Genomic DNA, 19666 nt, shown 5'->3' with positions numbered 1-19666 from the left:
GCAACTATGAATTTTAAATGAGTGGTACAGAATGTGATACTTGGCATTCCAATCAAAGGTGTCTTTCAAGAAGCCATCAATGCCATTTTTCCTTCTCTGTCTGTCCCACCCTCTCATTTAAATATGCCAATCCCCCTCTAAAACAACATTTTCAATTTCACCCACTCCCCATACCACCTGTGAGCCATAAAGTGTTATGATCTGCGGAGCAGCCAAAGGATCAGTACTTACAAAATAGCAGGCACAACATACTCAGGCTATATAGAACGGAAATGACCACCTCTCCATATCCAAGAATGTGAGAGGCTGCACAGACTGATATACAAGAGATCCTCAATAAGTAATTATCATAGTTTACAAAGTAGGAAAATGTGGGCAGCAACAGGGCCAAGAGAATCACAGAACAATAAAAAAGTGTAATCACAAAACAGCCAGTGACCCACTACCCTAAATATATCAGACCAAGAAGTTTACCTGAGAACAACTACGATGGGGCTTTCACTTCCTGTTAGGACCATTAGCCCTTTCCAGATCATAAGCGCTGAAGAAACAATCATGCCAAAGTTCAATACTTGGTAATAAAGCTGCAAAATAAAATATTCCCAAAAAATTAGTGTTTCAGCATTCTCATATGTTCAGAACTTCATACAACTACAGATTTTCTACATATCTTGCAAAACAGCACATAAGCAAGTTTAAAAGCAGTACCTGCTAGTTACCAGCTGTTAATCCACTAAGTGATGTACTAAACATATAATGAATGCAGTCGGGCACCATGAAGTAGAGAAATGGAGCCCTTACTGTGCCTGAGACAACTAGGGCAGAGTAGCAGTCCTGGCATTAGGACACCCAGAAAAGGAGGGGGAAGAGTGAAGGGGCTGAGAAGGGGATGCATGCACTCTGGGGCATTCAGTGCAGAGTGGTGTCCCTGGTGGAGACCAGACAGCCTAGTGCTCATGCTGTAATGGAAGGGTTAGGTCACTTGAATGGAAACACCCTAGTGGATGTGAGGGAGACGTGTTCCACATATAGCACACTGCATGCCTCTCCCCAAGTCAGAAGGGGCCAGGGAGAAAATATACAAATGTGAACCGCCCCCGATGGCTGTATAGATGATAGCTCCTCCCAGTCAACTCTTATCCAGTGAGGGAAAAGTGGATTGACTGGCTAGTAGAGGGGTGATGGTTGACAGCAAGGGAAAATAAAAAAAAATGTATACATAGAGGCAGCACTATTTTAAATTCTCTTCTTTGCATACCAAAGATCTTAAGTCTTTTTTTTTTTCAATCTATACTTCAGAGAGAATCACTCTGGCAGCATGACAGACACAAGGACAATCTCTTCTGTGATCCAGGTTGGTAAACACTTAAAGAATCTTCTCCAATGCAGCTATGACAAAATCCTACCATTCCTGTATACTAGGTAGCTAGTTTGTAACGTTTTATTAAGGAGAATTCTTGCAGCCTCTAGCACTGCCCAAAGCTGAAGCATTCCTACAATAAAAAGCAGTAACAACAGATATAGACCTTTTAAGATTGTGACTGTATTTGTCACAAAACAAAATACAACATAGCTACTGGGCTCAGCCTTGTTTGATCACAGGTAATCATAGTCTAGCTTTGATACAACATGCAAACACCTTATTAGACTCTCTTGAATTTTTTTTTTTGCTTTTTCCAAACAGCACCTTAATAAGCTACACATATCCAAGAGTTTCTAAGCATTGATTCCTCTCTATACCCATCATACAGAAAGAAAACAAGGATGATGCAACTTATTCAAAACAGAACATACACACACCTGTGCATTAACTGTGGGGATTGCTTGCACTGAAACTGTCAACTTTTTCCAGTCCATGCCTGCAGTTCAGAAATTCTACTGCCGCAGGTTAAAGCATTCAAGAAAAAAAAACATTTCCGAGAAAAAACCTACACACAGTCAGAAGGCACAAAATGTTTTGTAATATTCCATCAACAATTTCAAGTGTCAGACTGGTGAAAGGGCAGAGAGATCTTTTACTTATTCTTTGTTAACCGGTGAAGAGCACTGTCTACCTGGACTATTTTGGGGATCAGCCTGGATGATCACAACCCATGAACACAAGCAAGAGTAATTAAACATTTAGTACAATACTACATTATGGTCTTGATATTTAGTACAATACTACATTATGGTCTAGACATTTAGTACAATACTACATTATGGTCTAGACATTTAGTGCAATACCACATTATGGTATAGACACATTTAGTACAATACTACATTATGGTATAGACATTTAGTACAACACTACATTATGGTACAGACATTAAAGCTAGAGTGTATACAAGTACAAAAGAAAGGAAGGGAGAAAAGGGAAAAGAGAGAGAGAGAGAAGTAGGGAGACAGGGTGGAATGGCATGGGGGAAAAGGGACAGAGTGCTGTGGGTTAGGAACAGAGTGCTTTGGATAACACTTTCCATATCAAAGAAAACAGGCAGAAAGCAAACTCCCAAGGTTTCTCAAAAGCCAGTGAATTTCTCACCTGAACCAAAAAAACTGCATAAGATGTACAGTTATGGTAAATATCTCACTCAACAGTTATATTTTCTTCTGGGAGAGTCATAACAATAAATTATAAACTTGTGTGTAAATTCCTAAGCACTGTTAACATTTTACATAATAATACTGTCACAATTTAAGTCTCCAATAACTAGTCATTTTATTCTAATAATGGTGCTTAGTTTAATGTTTGATTAATATAATGTTTATGGTTACTATTTGCTTCTGGGCAATTTTAAGTGAATTTGCAAGTTTGCTACCATAAATAGTGAATCAGTTTATTTCTACACAAATCTGCTATATAAGTTTGAAGTTTTTTGGAAGTATTTTTGTAATGATCAATTTACTTTGAGTAGTAATTATAAAGCTAATTACAACTAACTATACTTATGTATTTCATATGACATTTACTTCAACAGTAAGTATAGTTAATAGTAATTAGCTTTATAATTACTACTCAAAGTAAATAGATAGTAGTGGTTTGTTTTCACTTGTCTACTCCTGGTTGAATAAAAATCCAAGGATATATACAAGTGGTTCCTGCTTTTCTCCATTTTGAAGATTTTAAGTCAACTATCTTACCTTTTTCAGACCAGTCACCTCCTTCTGTGCAGAAACAGCTGCCAACCAAGAACTACAAATTTTATAAAAATTTAATTTTTGTCAAGCAGGAAAAGCTTGGGTAAAAAGCATTCCGAGTTACCATTAATTATTGCGAAAGAAAACATCAGTGTTGTGGCCATAACTGAAGTCTGAGACTATTCTAACCAGATACTTCCAGGGTTCAACAAGGTTGAAGGCCTGAGACTATTACAGAATGCAGGTGGTGTTCTTTTGATTAACGTATAATGAAGCTGTTATTAAATTTTCATTTGAGACATCAGTTATTGATTTACCAATTTACCCTTTTTATGTAACAATAAGATTAATATGTATACAGTTACAGGAAACCATCAAATGTCAAAAATGCTAATAATGAGTATATCATTTTCCTTGAGACACAATGTAAGTCTTCTGGAACTATTTTGTTGGGTGATTCTAACTACCCAAGAATAGACTGGATTATTAATACTGCTCAGTGTTCAGAAATACAAGAATTTTGGGACATTAGAGTATTAAATAACATCAGAATTAGTAACTAGACCTACCAAACCTAGTAATACACTTGATTCAGTTATAAATACTCCCTCTTTGGTAACTCGAGGCCCGGGTTAACACCAACCTCCACCAGTACTGTTGGCCAACAGGGTGCTGGCGGAAATTGGGCTACTGTTGGCCCGAAGGAGGAGAAGAGGCGGAAGGCATGCCCGAAGGCAGGTAAGGGCTAGGACTATGATAGTGAGGGTCGGAACTTTCAGTGTTGGAAGTATGACTGGTAAAGGGAGGGAGCTAGCTGATATGATGAACCGAAGGGCGGTTGGTATATTGTGTGTGCAACAGACCAGATGGAAGGGGAGCAAGGCTAGGTGTATCGGAGGTGGTTTCAAATTGTTTTATCATGGTGTGGATGGGAGGAGAAATGGCGTAGGAATTATCCTGAAGGAAGAGTATGCTAAGAGTGTTTTGGAGGTGAAAGAGAGTGTCGGATAGAGTGATGTTTATGAAGCTGGAAATTGATGGTGTAATGATGAATGTTGTTAGTGCATATGCGCCACAAGTTGGGTGTGCGATGGATGAGAAAGAAAAATTTTGGAGTGAGTTGGATGAAGTGGTGATGACTGTACTCAAGGGTGAGAGACTGGTGATTGGAGCAGATTTCAATGGGCATGTTGGTGAAGGGAACAGAGGGAACGAGGAAGTGATGGGTAGGTATGGTGTTAAGCAAAGGAATGCAGAAGGTCAGATGGTAGTGGATTTTGCGAAAAGGATGGACATGGCTGTGATGAGTACGTATTTTAACAAGAGGGAGGAGCATATTGTGACATACAAGAGTGGAGGAAGATGCACACAGGTGGATTATATCTTATGTAGAAGGGCTAATCTGAAGGAGATTGCAGACTGTAAAGTGGTGGCAGGGGAAAGTGTAGTTAGGCAGAATAGGATGGTGGTTTGTAGGATGACACTGGTGATCAAGAAGAGGAGGATGAGTGTGAGGGCAGCACCAAGGATTAAATGGTGGAAATTGAAAAAGGGTAATTGTGAGGTGATGTTCAGGGAAGAGTTAAGACAGGCACTGGGTCGCAGTGAAGAGTTACCGAATAGCTGGGTAACTACAGCAGAGCTAGTAAGAGAGATGGCTAGAAGGGTGCTTGGTGTGACATCTGGAAAGAGGAAGGAGGACAAGGAGACCTGGTGGTGGAATGAAGAAGTACAGGAGAGTATACAGAGAAAGAGGTTGGTGAAGAAGAAGTGGGATTGTCGAAGAGATGAAGAAAGTAGACAAGAGTATAAGGAGATGAGGTGCATGGCAAAGAGAGAGGTGGAGAAAGCTAAGGATAAGGCGTATGAAGAGTTGTATAAGGAGATGAGGTGCATGGCAAAGAGAGAGGTGGCGAAGGCTAAGGATAAGGCGTATGAAGAGTTGTATAAAAGGTTGGACACTAAGGAGGGAGAAAAGGACCTGTACCGATTGGCTAGACAGAGGGACCGAGCTAGTAAAGATGTGCAGCAGGTAAGGGTGATAAAGGATAATGAGGGAAGCATACTCACAAGCGAGGAGAGTGTGTTGAGAAGATGAAAAAGAATACTTTGAGGGGTTCATGAATGAAGAGAATGAAATGGAGAGAAGGTTGGATGATCAGATAGTGAATCATGAAATGCAGTGGATTAGCAAGGAGAAAGTAAGGATAGCTATGAAGAAGATGAAGAACGGAAAGGCTGTTGGTCCAGATGACATACCTGTGGAAGCATGGAGGTGTTTAGGTGAAATGGCAGTGAAGTTTTTAACTAGATTGTTTAATGAAATCTTGGAAAGTGAGAGGATGCTTGAGGAATAGAGAAAAAGTGTTTTGGTACTGATTTTTAAGAATAAGGGTGATGTGCAGAGCTGTAGTAAATACAGAGTGATTAAACTGATCAGTCACAGCATGAAGTTATGGGAAAGAGTAGTGGAAGCTAGGTTAAGAAGGGAGGTGATGATTAGTGATCAGCAGTATGGTTTCATGCCAGGAAAGAGCACTACAGATGCGATGTTTGCTCTGAGAGTGTTGATGGAGAAGTACAGAGAAGGTCAGAAGGAGTTGCATTGTGTCTTTGTGGATTTAGAGAAAGCATATGACAGGGTGCCTAGAGAGGAGTTGTGGTATTGTATGAGGAATTCAGGAGTGTCAGAGAAGTATGTAACAGTGGTACAGGATATGTACGAGGGTAGTGTGACAGCGGTGAGAGTGACGGATGTGTTTAAGGTGGAGGTGGGATTACATCAAGGATCAGCTCTGAGCCCTTTCTTATTTGTAATGGTGATGGACAGGTTGACAGACGAGATCAGACAGGAGTCCCCGTGGACTATGATGTTTGCAGATTACATTGTGATCTGTAGTGAGAGTAGGGAACAGGTGGCGGAGTCCCTGGAGAGGTGGAGATATGCTCTAGAGAGAAGAGGAATGAAGGGCAGCAGGACTAAGACAGAATATATGTGTGTGAATGAGATGAAGGATAGAGGAATGGTGAGGATGCAGGGAGTAGAGGTGGCGAAGCTGAATGAGTTTAAGTACTTGGGATCAACAGTTCAGAGTAATGGTGCGTGTGGAAGAGAGGTGAAGAAGAGAATACAGGCAGGATGGAGTGGGTGGAGAAGAGTGTCAGGAGTAATTTGTGACAGACGAGTACCAGTAAGAGTGAAAGGGAAGGTCTACAAGAGGGTAGTGAGACCAGCTATGTTATACGGGTTGGAGACAGTGGCATTGACAAAAAGGCAGGAGTCGGAGCTTGACGTGGCAGAGGTGAAGATGTTAAGATTTGCACTGGGTGTGACGAGGATGGACAGGATTAGGAATAAGTATATTAGAGGGTCAGCCCAGGTTGGAAGGTTTGGAGACAAAGCCAGAGAGGCAAGATTACGTTGGTTTGGACATGTGCTGAGGAGGGATGCAGAGTATATTGGGAAACAGATGCTAAGGATGAAGCTGCCAGGTAACAGGAAAAGAGGAAGGCCTAAGATAAGGTTTATGGATGTGGTGAGAGAGGATATGCAGCTGGTTGGTGTGACAGAGCAATATGCAGAGGACAGGAGGAAATGGAAACAGTCGATCTGCTGTGGTGACCCCTAACGGGAGCAGCAGAAAGAAAAAGAAGAAGGTAACTGGACTGGATGTTGGTCCTCCACTGAACTGTTTGGATCATAATTTACTGACTTTTAATATTCATTTTACCCACAGACTGAACTCTTGCTTTCTAAAAAAATACAACCTTAATAAAATAAATTCTGGGAGTTTAACTGACTTGATAAATAATGTTGATTGGTCTGAATTAGCTATTAATTACCTCTAATACATTGTAACCACAATCTGGTTTATGTTAACAAATCGGCAATGGGAAAAACTAATTCTTTTAACTGTACAACTAAAGTTTTTTTTCTCCTTCCTTTCCATACTGGTGGGATATTAGTTTACGAAAATATATAGCAGAAATCAAAGACTTTATATAAAAATAAATACATAAATAAAAATCCTATGTTAATAACCAAAAGGAATCTGAATCATACAAGTAAAAAATGTTTAAATGAAAAGAAAGTCACTTATGAAATTAACATCCTCCAACACTTGAATCAGTAAACAATTTTAGAAATATATTCATTTGGAAACTACAGTAATAAATTCAATAACATGTTTAAGTATTAATGGAAATGTACTCCCTGATCATAAACTTCTAGCAATTTAATTTACATTTTTTATTCTGGTAATCAAATATATATACTGCAGTGGTGGTGCTGCGGTAGCGTTGTCGCCTCACAGTTAGACGTTGCCCGTTCGATTCTCAATTAGAGCGTCTTCTGTGTAGCGACATGCGTGAATGGGCGTTCCTTCGTTGGAGGTTGTGCGTTAGGCCCGGCAAGCCAGTACGTAAAAATCTACTGCCAATCATTAGCGGACCAGAGTTCCGCTGTGGCGACCCCTAAACGGGAAAAGCAGAAAGACACAAAATTCTGGTAATCAAATGGAATCATTAGAGCACCTGTCAACTGAAAATCATATTTTTCCATATTCAAGTGCTGAAAATGTTAAACTTCCCTATAAAGACAGGCACAAAAACATCAATTGGGTCAGATTATATTCCTGCAATAATAACAGAAATTAAGACTACACTATTGCCATCGTCTCAGTCAATGCATCATAAAATGCTTAAGTGTTGTACTGTACCACCACTGTGGAAGAACTCTATTATCCCTCCAATTTATAAGGGAAACAAAGTAGAGATCTCAAATTACAGAAGTATGAGCCTCACATACATCTTGAGCAAGTGTTATGAGACATCTAGCTGCTCCTGCTTGACTATGATAACCACAATGGATTCCTAGAGTTACATCAGCATGGATTCTGTTTTGGGAAATCTAGACTAACAATCAAATTTTACAATCAAGTTACTATAACCCTAGACTTTTCTTTAATTGCTTTAATACTGACACTCTTGCACACTGCTATCATCTATACTTTAATAGACTATGGATTTAATCAGTTTCTAATTAACTAGGTTAATTGGCTGTTTCAGTGCGTTTCAGTTAAAGAGATGCATTCAAAATATCCACCAGTACAATGCAGCACTGGGCTCTGCTTTAGTGCCTTTAATGTTTAACTTTTTTTTTGGTTTGCTTGTTTGTTTTAAAATTGTCCCTTAAGCAAGTGCTGTTGGCTTATGAAATAGGCACACAAAATGTAAGACTGGATTCCTATTAGACTCTAAAGGGGATACTGTTAATTAATATCATCTAAAAGATCTAATTCAGCAAATTCAATTAGACTTCAATTTAGTTATCCAAAATGTCAGGAACAGTTAATTGAGAACTTGTGTCTTAATATCTCACTTGAAGAAACAAAATAATACAAAGATCCAGAAATACACATGATTTCTGAATTTTCTTTTTCAAATCATGTGAACAGCATAAGAATCGAGGTACTAAAAAAAGAGGAGTCCTACTTTCAAATCTATTTCATTGAGGGACAATGTTTGGTTACGGTACCCAGAACTTGTATGTGATCTGTCTTGGAATAACAATTCTTTTTGTAGTTATTCAAGAACTCATTTAAATAAGGTTGAATTAACACAAAGGAAAGTCAATAAAAGAATACATTTTGTTAGAAATCTCAGATATTCTGAAAGGTGTAAGACATTAGGTTATATTAAAGTTTATATGTATTATTATTCACAGGAAATTGAATAAAATCCAAATCAATATAAGAATGCCCAGGAATATTGACTTGTTTAAACTAAATTTTGATGGGTGATAATATTTATGATATTGACTTATGAAACATCATTCCTTGACATTCCTCTGACCTGAATGATGGAGTACAAAACTATGAGGCTACTATTAATGGAAAGTTAACACAGGTTCATAGGTGTGTACTTGGTTAATGGCCCTGGAGCCTTTACAAGCCTAGCCCCAAAAAAATTGCCTAGGCACCGTGCCACCCGATTTTAGTTCACAGTGCCCCTATCCAGTAGGGCAACTGGAATGATCCCTGGAGTGAACTTTGTTACCCATCCACTCAAGAGTTCTCTTGAAGAGGGTCAGTGAGGTGCTCTGCTTGACATGAATGGGAAGCTTATACCAGAGTATGGACAGTCTTTGGGAAATGAACCTGCCCCTCCAGCATGTTCTGTTAATTGTGGTAATGAGGTTGTGATCTCTGGAGCATGTGGCACAGGGGGATTGGAATTTCTTTAGGTGTAGCATTTCAAGTAGGGCTGGGTCAGACATGGCTTTGCATGTCAAGCAGAGATCACCCCTAAGTAGACAATAAGAGACTGAGAACAGATAAAGTTTCTTGAGTCTGCCCATGTAGGACATGTGTTTAAGGCCTAGCATCCTTTTTGTGAGGTACTTTTGTGGTCTCTCCAGTTGTTGTAAGTGTCTGGTCAGGTACATGCCAAATGGGGCGTTATATTCAATGACTGGTCTAATAAGGTATGAGTAGAGAGGGAGGATGACCTCCTTCTTCCTGGATGAGAAACCTTTGGTTATAAGATGTGCCATGTAGAAGGATTTTCTGACCACAGTGGCAATGTGGTGGTTGAAGGTGAGGTAGCTACCGACCTGGGTGCCCAGATCTCTTATGGCCCCCTTCAGTGTTCAGTGGGCTTTCATCAACTGGGTAATTCATGGAAACGGAGTATTTTCCAAAGGGGATGATGACACATTTTTTTTTTTTTTTTTAGAGTTTAGCTTCAGACCATGGTTCTGACACCAGTCACTGGTCTCAGAGAGGCCCTTTTGTAGGATGTCTGCATCACTTGGGGAGTTGGTAATGACTCCTAGCTTGCAGTCATCAGCGAACTTGGTCATCCAGAGTCCTTCTGTGTTGGCCTGAACTTCTGAGAAGTTGATGCCAAACAGGAAAGGGCCCAGGACCGAGCCCTGTGGGACTCCATTCGTGACTAATCGACAGTCTGACTTGGACTCCGCAACTTTCACTCTGTGGGTCCTATCTGTGAGCCAATTTGCAACCCACCTAGTGATATAAGGATTGCTGCCTAGTTTGTTGAATTTATCATTGATACCGGAGTGTGGAATGGTATCAAAGGCCTTGGCCAGGTCGAGGTAGGCACTATGCACTGCCTTATCCTCATCCACAGCCTTGGTGACTGCCTCGAAGAAGTCAACCAGGTTCAGCAGGCAGGATCTTCCCTTGACAAAGCCAAACTGTGTGAGGTCAAGAGTTTGGAGATTGCCTATATCTTTGTTAAGCCGGTGCATGATGATGCACTCCATAGCTTTGCATACCAGACTCGTCAAGCTAATGGGGCGATAGTTCCCAGGGTCTGTAGTTGCTCCCCCTATAGCAGCAGGATGACTGTAGCAGTGCGCCATTCATTAGGGACATAGCCTGAGTAAGACCGCGATTGAACAGGGCACACAGATGTGGTGCCAGTTCGTTTTGTAGCTCATGTAGGATGAAGCCAGGGATATTGTCAGGTCCAAAGACGCTGTATTCTTGGCTCTGGATAATGCAGCTTTTACCTGTACCACAGAAATGGTGGGTACCGGGCTTTCTTCTGGTATTATGATAGGGCACTGGGGTGGGGGTGGGGGGGTAAAGTTTGCACTGAATCTGTTGGCCAGTATGTTGGCTCAGTATAGGAGGTGCCATTTTGCAATAACTCAGAGCAAATCTGGATATTGCCTTTGAGGTTTCTGATATAGCTATAGAAGACTTTGTGGTTCTTTTGGTATCTGGCGCAGTTCTGTCTTCATAGCTGACTTTACAGGATTTGATAAGGGATCTGTTTTTGTTGAGAATGATAAGGGAGGTTTTTCCAGTCTTGTGACTTCATTTTTTTTCTGCAACAGTTTCTTCCTTCTGTTTTAGAGTTTATTGATGCCTGGGGACCACCAGATTGGCTTGCTTTTTTTGGAGGAGAGCATCTTAGTTCTATTTGGTATGGCAAGGTCCATGTAATTGTGTATATGCTCGTACAGTGCATTGGTGTATGATTCGGCAGTCAAGTTAGCTACCTCTGTTTTTAGGAGCCCAAAGTTGGCTTAGAGAAGTTTTTCAGGGTGGTCACCTTAGCAGGGGGTGTAGGTCTGACGAAGATTTCCATGGTGATCAGTTTGTGGTCAGATTTAACCAGGGAGGAATTGACTACAGGTATGGAGCAACAGTCTCCCATGTTGGTGATAACCAGGTTGAGGATGTTGCTTCCTCTAGTGGGGGTCAGAATGAGCTGGTCCAGGGCACTGGAACTGATAAATTCCAGAAAGCATTGGGCCTATACATTGGTACTTGAATAGTACTTGAATAGTTTTCCCAGTTGATGGATGGAAGGGTAGTTGAAGTCACCCAGTATGAGAGTATTGGGGTGGACCTAGATAGATTCCAGGGTGCTTAGCAAGTTGGAGTGAGAGTTTAGGGACATGTTTGGAGTTTTGTAGCAGGCTATGACTTGTATCACCTTCTTACCCAACGTTAGTTGTACCTGGAGTACCCTGGATGCATTGTGCTGGGCTACCAGTCTAGAGGTGTGCGTACCCTTTAAGATTACTGGATCCTCAGTTTTTTAGGCATGCCAAAACATGCATACTCCTGGGCTATGCTTTCACCCTACAGCACTTTGTTAAGGTATACACAGTATTTCATAAGTTAGTTTCTAAACTACGTTGTAGGTACGGCTGCTGACAGTTATCATGACTTGCAGATACTTGTTATATATCTCATAGAAAAAAGGCAATATAAGTTGGTCATTGTTTTGAAGGATTCTTCTCACCGACTGGCAGATCTTACCCTTCCTAAATCAAAGAAAAGGACGATTACTTTTTTCTGAATCCATTAGTTCTCTTAGTATAATTCCACTGTTATTTGTGCACATCCAGAAAATGCAGGAAATGTTCTTTATTTCTTCATTCTGGTAGTTTTTTTTTTTTTTTTTTAACCAAAACAGCAGTTGCATAGGTTCAGCTGACAGCTTCTGGCACAAAATGCAGAATGGTCTAAAGTGACATCTTTTCATTATGGAACACTAAGTAAAATAACTTGCAACACTGAAATCCTTCTAAAAGACATAATAACAACTGCAATGTGTTTTCCATGAAAAGCATTTTAACTCAGTTTGTTAGACTGAAGAATGGCAAATCTGTTCCTCAAACAAAAAGTTCAAACTGGGGAAATAAAAATGCCCTCATCATGGTCATATATGAAGAACCTCTTTAAGGAAGACCAAAACAGATGGTTGTGTTGTAATATATGGAACAATTAGACAAGGAGATATTGTTCAGGCATGATCTTTTAAGTAAACAATAAGTCAAGTATGAATCAAATAAATTAGTCACCCAGCCTACCATCCTTAATATGGGATAATGCAATAAACCCAGACCTTGTGGCACAGTCCAAAAACCTCTCTTCCACTTCGGAATACAATGCCTTTTTGTGGAAGTGTGTATTGGTATGTACACGCTGGGTCTCCTGACTTCTGTTAAAATAAAGTTCAAGGTGAAAAGGAGCTGCAATTAGGAATAAAAATTCAGTCTTCCAAAACTGTAACACCTTGCCCTGCTCTTGTGACATTAAAGATGAGTGGGGGTAATGGCTAAGGTGGAACAGTGATCACGTTCAATAGCTGGAAATACCGTAGTTGTCATGGCCAATACTGAGTTATTACAACTACACGGTTCTTGTTTTATTATGCCCCGAACATTACCTTCTGAAATCACAGGAAATGGGGGATGGCAAGTCCACATAAGGGACAAGGACATATTCTAAACAAAGTTACAAGAAATGACACAGCACACAGGTTCACTTCCGGGAAAACCATCATGTGTATAATGTCTTGAAATATATATGGATCCACTTTCTATTTGTATACCAAGGTTATTTTCCTGCTTAGGGCAGAGCTGATAGAGTCTGAGTTGTAATACTCTCTCCAAAATTTGAAGTGCCTTTTCACAAAGTTGAAAAAAAATGTTTTTTCCTCATTCTTTGTGCACCACTTCACTACAGTATTGTGTCTTGATCTGGACATGCCCTGGCTAAAAACTGTCCTGAATGGCTGCAAGGGACTTGCTAACTGATATTCTCTCTTTCACGTTAACCTGAAGTGGCTTCCCTTAAGACAATAGCAATGGACTACTAAGTTGTGGAAAAGGACTCCTCAACATAATCCAATGACTGTGTTAAGATAGTGGACTATGGATGCAGAAAACAATACAATTCCAATGGACAAATCTGCTGCACCTGGCAAACACAGGAACTCTTTATGTACTGAGGTATTAACCAAATGCATCTATGGAATTATTCCATAGGTTGCAAGGATACCACTCAGCCTTTCTCATGTGAAGCGAAGCCATGCATTAGGGACAAAGAAATTCAACACACTATCCCAGGGCATTAAGAAAAAATAGTTTCTTGATGCAATTCAATCTCCTGAACAAGAAACACTTTCCCCAAGAACAGAATAGAATATCATCCATCGATATGCTGAAAGGGAAGAAGCTTGACAGTTTGACTTTTGGAATTTGTTTCTCCCAGAGACTGGAAGGGTATAACTGTCTGTTCTACGTGCTACACCAATAATATTGTTGTTTCTGCCAGAACTTGAGAGTTATCCAAACAGAGGAAGATAGTTACATACTTTCCGAGGTATGCAAATAATGCAACCAAACTTTTGGGAAATAACAGCTGAGGTTGCCCAAAATGCCACAGTTGAAAGCTATGTTGCACTACCTGGAATATGAAGTATGTTCTGCAAATGGGTCTCCTTGAAAATGAGTATATTCCATCTCTACGACTGCTATACAAGCGATTTGCTCAGTTCCAGAAATAACAGTCTTCGGGGTCACCACCTTGAACATTTTAATTTCCAAAAACAACTCTATTAAGCCAATCAACATAAACACAAATAACATGCAACACTGTCCAACTTCACACAGTATTTCACTTAACACATCTATTTTAAAACACAATTAATCCAAGTAAATTCTAGTTATAATTGTCTTAGAACTGTATTTTGTTTTACACTGTCTTGAAACTGCACTGCTGAACTTATTCAGACTAAGATGATGGTAAAGGCCACTTAAAATCCACAAAGAACTGCATCATCAACACCTAAACAGTAGAAACACAGTTTACAAAAGTCACAGCATCCAAGTTACCACAGTGCTTAGGATACTGATAATCACATTTCTGGCACTATATCATGATATAAATATAACTCTGTATAATCAATATCCTTTTAGCCTCTGTAGCTTAAAGGGAAGAAGCTGACTGGGGTTCACGTATCACCCTGCTCCTGGAGCAGCCAATGATGGGAGGAATGAAGAGGACATACCTGCTCCCCTCTCTTGGGGAAAGGAATGTGGGATATGTAATGGAGAGGCTGAAGCTACCATGCTGCTGGTGTATACTGGAGAGCACAACAGACTACACACTAAGCACTGGAGGAATGGGAATGGTAGAGTAGATGATGGGCTACCACAGGAATGGTATTTAGCCTCAGATTTCCCCACTGTACACTTATTATGAGTGTGGGACTTTAGACCCACACACCACTACAAGGGCAGAACCTTCATCTTGTAAGCTGTCAAGCAGAGAGTCTGTATCCAGCACCAAGGGGATATGGCTTATAATTTGTCCATTGACAGTAAGACACTCTCAATAGCTGAGCCTTGACCAGCATCTAAAGGGGAAGGAATGAGCAAAATGGGTGTCTGCAGAAGGAGAGCTATGGTCAGCAAATGATGGCAAGAGAGAAAAAAGCTGTATGCACTACACTTACATAAAACCCCTGATTAGAATTAATACCCCCAATTAAAACCTTTATTCATCTCCTTACAAATAAATACCCGTAACCATCTAACAAAATAGCGAAACATTCAATGATGACATTTCTACACATTTTAAAATAAGTGTTCAATCATCCTCTGAATTACACTCCAAAAAATGCAAAATAATTCAAAAGAAAAAAGAACCACCTTACTTGCTGGATCAACACCAAATATTTTCTGGCTTCCACATTTTACTGGTGCCTCTTGTCATGGTACCCCTGACTGTTTTACTAAGTTGGTCTTCTTTTGGGAGGATAATCATTCTAGAATTTGTCAAAGCCTCAACAGCCTCTTCCATAAATTCTGTTACCATACTACTGCTAGCAGCATCTAAAAACAACCACTGGCTCTGCTATGTCCTAGAAAAGATTTCTGGAGATGGATGGAACCGGACTTCAAACAGCAACGTGGATGTTGCCTACTTCTGAAGCCCAGCATGCCATCAAAACAGAACATTAAGAAAGCTCTCCTTCATCCAATTCAAGACTGAAATAGCCATAACATCTAAACTGAATCCCAATGCCTGCTGGACTTGCTGTCCCATCCACCTAATTATGCACAAGATGCAGGATAAAGAAGATAAGACTGATATCCAAAAGATTAGCTTACTCTTGTCTTCACCATCTACTAACTCTTTTAGAGTAGAGTACTGTATGCCTGCTGTTCTAAGTCTCTATGCAATCTTGCAATATCAGGCATGTAGTTTATTACACAAGGTGAATGCATAGGATGAATAAATACACATTCTCAGGTGGTCCCAGGGATATGACTCTTTGTTCTGCAGGTAGACATCAGGGCTCTGTGGCATTAGAATCTTCATCAGTGTAAGACAACTAGAGCATCTACTTAGTGCTAGAAACAAGTTCTGCCCATTCTTTGGTTGGCTGACTATCTGGTCTCTAAAAACATAGCCACAGCATCAAAATTCTCCGATGAAGTCTGTGCCAGCAGGTTCACATCCTCTTTGGATAGTTTGGAACCCTTTTTGAGTTTTGCCTATAATGAAGCAGCTAACTAAGTAGAGAATGAACTGCCACATAAAGCAAACTATTATAGTGGCACGAGAACTGCCACTGCCAGTTAGTGTAATAAGATCTGCTAAAAATCTACACAGTGTGCAGCAGAACAAAATGGTCAAGGAGCTGCCATAGAATCTTACAAAAATAACTATACAACAAAACTTAGCGCAGCAAGCAATAACTACGACAACAATATTTGGAAGCATGAAGACAATTCTGGAGAGTTATAAAAAATGTACCTCAAAGAAATCACTGACTGCAAGCAATTAAAAAAAAGGCAAACTGACCTAAACAGTTTGAAAGTCTAGCAAACAAAAAAATAACCAAGTACCATAAGACAATAACTAGAAAACCTGGGACTAGTTTCTCCAGGCAACTGACTAGGAGGTCAGAAGAATTCTAAAAATGGGTGCTTAGCAGCACAGCTGTGTAAGAAAAAGGGAAGGGGCTTGCTAGCTACAGAAGATCTTATCAGACAAGCTGACTAAAGTCCCTGCTAGCTTTAGTCCTAATGGTAAAGGGGGTGGAACTCCAATCTTAGATAAGGATAAAAAATTATCAAGTCAGACAAGCACAATTAGAGGGTTAAGATAGTCTCACAGGATATAAACAACCACAAGGACTTCTATAGCTATGTCCAAAACCTAAAGGGAAACATACACCAGTGTGCAAAAATGTTGGTCAGTAGTGCCACCATCACTGAGCGCAGCAACATAGTGAATTTGCTGGCTGACAAATTCATCTCAACCTTCACCCCCCCACACCCCTTTCTCCCCCATGAAACGCCTACTACCATTAACAACCCCCCCCCCCCAACTATTAAAAGGGACCAGGTCCTGGTAGCACTTCCTAAGGCCAAAAACACAACATAAATGGACCCAGAAAATACCCAGGGATGCCTCCTAAACAGCTATCAGGACCACCTGAGTCAATTTCAACCTCAAAACAGTTTTTTTTTATTACAAGAATGGAACACTGCAACTGTTACTCCAATTCATACGGGTTAACCAGCAACCAACACCGGAAACTTTTGACATATCAGTCTAACTAGTCTAATATACAAAGCTATGAAACAAATTATCACGGAAATGATCAGCAAAGATATGGGCAAGATTTCCCAGATGGCCACACATCCATAGCTTAACTTCAGCTCTCCCAGGGTGAAAAAAGAAACTGAGAAACAGCCAGTAATATTGTTAGCTTGAGTAAAATTCAGTTAGCATCTAGTAAGTATACTGCCTGGATGCCAGAAAAAGAAAAAGCAGGCAGCCTGAAGGAACATCTACTAGAAAAGATGAACAGTAATCACACAGTCCTGCAGCGGTTTAGCAAAATGAGTTCAAGCTCCAGCTTTGGTGCAAGACATGGCCTCCAGTAATCTAGAGAAAAAAATAAGTCAAATGTACTCCAAGCTCATTAAAATAAACAAAACACTGAAAGAGTTGATCAACTTAAATAACAATAGGCTGGAAAAATGGAAGAAGATATATTCAGATGAGCTGATAAAACTGCAAAAAATCCGAGGTCAAAATAAAGAAAAGGTTGGCTGTGTATGAGACTGCTTGAGAAGAGACATTTCAAAAATGGTAGAATTAGAGAACAGAGCATGTAAGGAAAACCTGAGATTTTTCTGCTGTACAAGAGCAACTAGAAGGAACAGACTGTTTTCATTTTATGAAGGCACAAATAAGCAAATGGACTGACATTCCACAGCAGGAAATATTAATGTGAAAGGGCACACCATGAGCATGTTACAAATCTGTCCATGAGAAAGCAGCCAAAATAGTAAAGATGCAAACCTACCAGCAGAAAAAGAGTTGTTCCTGACAAACCTGTAGCAAGAGAGAAAGTATTAAAAGTTTCAGACAGTAGAGTGTTTGTGGAAAATGCTTGTTCACTGTATACCAGGCAGAGGAGAAACAAATGTATTCCAGTGGTCAGGGAGTGCTGAGAGGCAATTGTGGGATTCAGACTGGTGTATCCAGCTGTCTTCTGAGTGCTTTTTTCCTGGAAATTCAAAGTCATTTTCTGATGCAGAACAGGCTAGGGAGGAAATGCAAAAGTTTGTCCAACATGGGGTGAGCCATCAAGTGAAAGGGGACTCTGCTTCTCATTCTTCTGATGGTGAAGTATACAGAGAGACTTTGCCAGTGAGGCCTTTTCCACTGTTCTGGGGGGGGGGGGGGTGCCAGTATTTGGGAGACAGAGAAGAGTGCAGGAGCTGACCAGAGGAATCAGAAATACCTTGGAACTGGACCAGAGTCTAGAGCTGGGAAATGGAAATGAACAGGAAGAAGACCAGTAACACAGAGATTGGCAAGTACGTACTAGACTGCAGGGGATCATTCACACTTGTAAAGTATGCCTATACAGGGAGGAGTGGAAAGAGTGGACTTTGTTGATTTTTTGATTTTTGCTGAACTTGTGAGGAACTGTACAGCATTTTCCTCACTTCATGCTACTGATATTTGGAAGGACTCTGAGGGTAAGGGAAGAGGAAGGATGGAGGTGGCTGTAAGTGAAACTTACTATTCCTAAGGCTTTTCACAACATAAATTGCATACTTTACGTTAAAGTAGTTTTAGTTGTTCTTGTGTATGATAAGTTACTACAGTAAACAGAGATACTTTCCCCCTTCTTCCTCTTCTCTTTCGTCTTTTCTGGTATTAAGAAATGCAGACATTACAGTGTAAAAAGGAATTAAAACTAGACAAGGGCATCTTTGGGTTGATGGGCTGTGGTTGTGGGTTGCTGTAGTGGGGATGGGCGTAGATGTGCACGATCATAATATGTGTGGATCTGATGTGTTTTCTCTTGCTTTTGCATGGGTGAATGTCTGGACTGGGACCCCTGACCAATCTAAAAACAAATTTCATGTGAAAACAAGTAAATGTGAGAGCACCAGGTGTAATGAAAAAAACTTCCTTTAGAAATAAATGTTTCAGCTTGTCTTTAGACTGCAGCAAGGGACTACATTTTTCTTTTTTTCTCTTATGTTTCCATGGAGACAAACTGACAGTAAATCAATAAAAGACAACACTACTTTCTTCAAGGCTAAAAATGATTGATTTCTGAAAGCATGCAAGTGGTTTTCACATCTGGAGGCGATAAAGATAAAAAAGAGAACATACACCGATTAGTATAAGTAGAAACACAGACAATAATGTGTCTTAGCATCAACTCAGGTTAATTAGGGTCTGTGTGTTAGCAGCTGTCTATTTGGCACAAATATTCCAATTAGGATGGTTAAATTTCATTATTTGAGGATGTTATATGTATTTGTATTAGGTTATGAGTATGTGTATTTTCGATAGGTTACAATGTTGATGTTAGGAAAAAAAAGTATATAAAGGATTAACCTGCCACACATTAATATGTGCATGTACCAGAAAAGCTGGAAATAGACATTTAAAAAAAGCTGCCATATACAATAAGTGAAAATCTTCTTACCATAATGGTGACACTTTCCATATTATCTTGAAATATGAATGATCTCACAGGTACAAACAAAAAGTAAAGAATACGTCTCTGGCTTTTATCTTCTATTTACATTGTAAGTGTGCTTTCATTTTACAAATGATATTTGCTTTCGCTCTGTATTACCTACGTTTTTGCCATGCGTTACTGTTCTGTTCTGTAGCACAGATTTGTGATTGCTCCCACTCTGTTTATAGCTTTGCTTATTTCTGTT

The 19666-nt window shown here is 40.0% G+C and overlaps 1 protein-coding gene across 1 annotated transcript in view; it reads right to left on the bottom strand.

Annotated features, from left to right (window-relative positions):
* Window positions 1-19666, bottom strand: part of SEC11A (SEC11 homolog A, signal peptidase complex subunit) — a 234123-nt gene that overhangs the window by 191104 nt on the left and 23353 nt on the right. The window contains exon 2 of the mRNA XM_044077838.1: window positions 475-584. Coding sequence (XP_043933773.1) covers window positions 475-584 — 110 coding nt within the window. The remainder of the gene's footprint in view (window positions 1-474; window positions 585-19666) is intronic.

This window comes from Protopterus annectens, chromosome 7.part0 (genome assembly GCF_019279795.1).
Source record: "Protopterus annectens isolate FY-2018-M chromosome 7.part0, PAN1.0, whole genome shotgun sequence".
Taxonomy (NCBI): domain Eukaryota; kingdom Metazoa; phylum Chordata; order Ceratodontiformes; family Protopteridae; genus Protopterus; species Protopterus annectens.
This window is presented reverse-complemented; position numbering and strand designations above follow the sequence as displayed.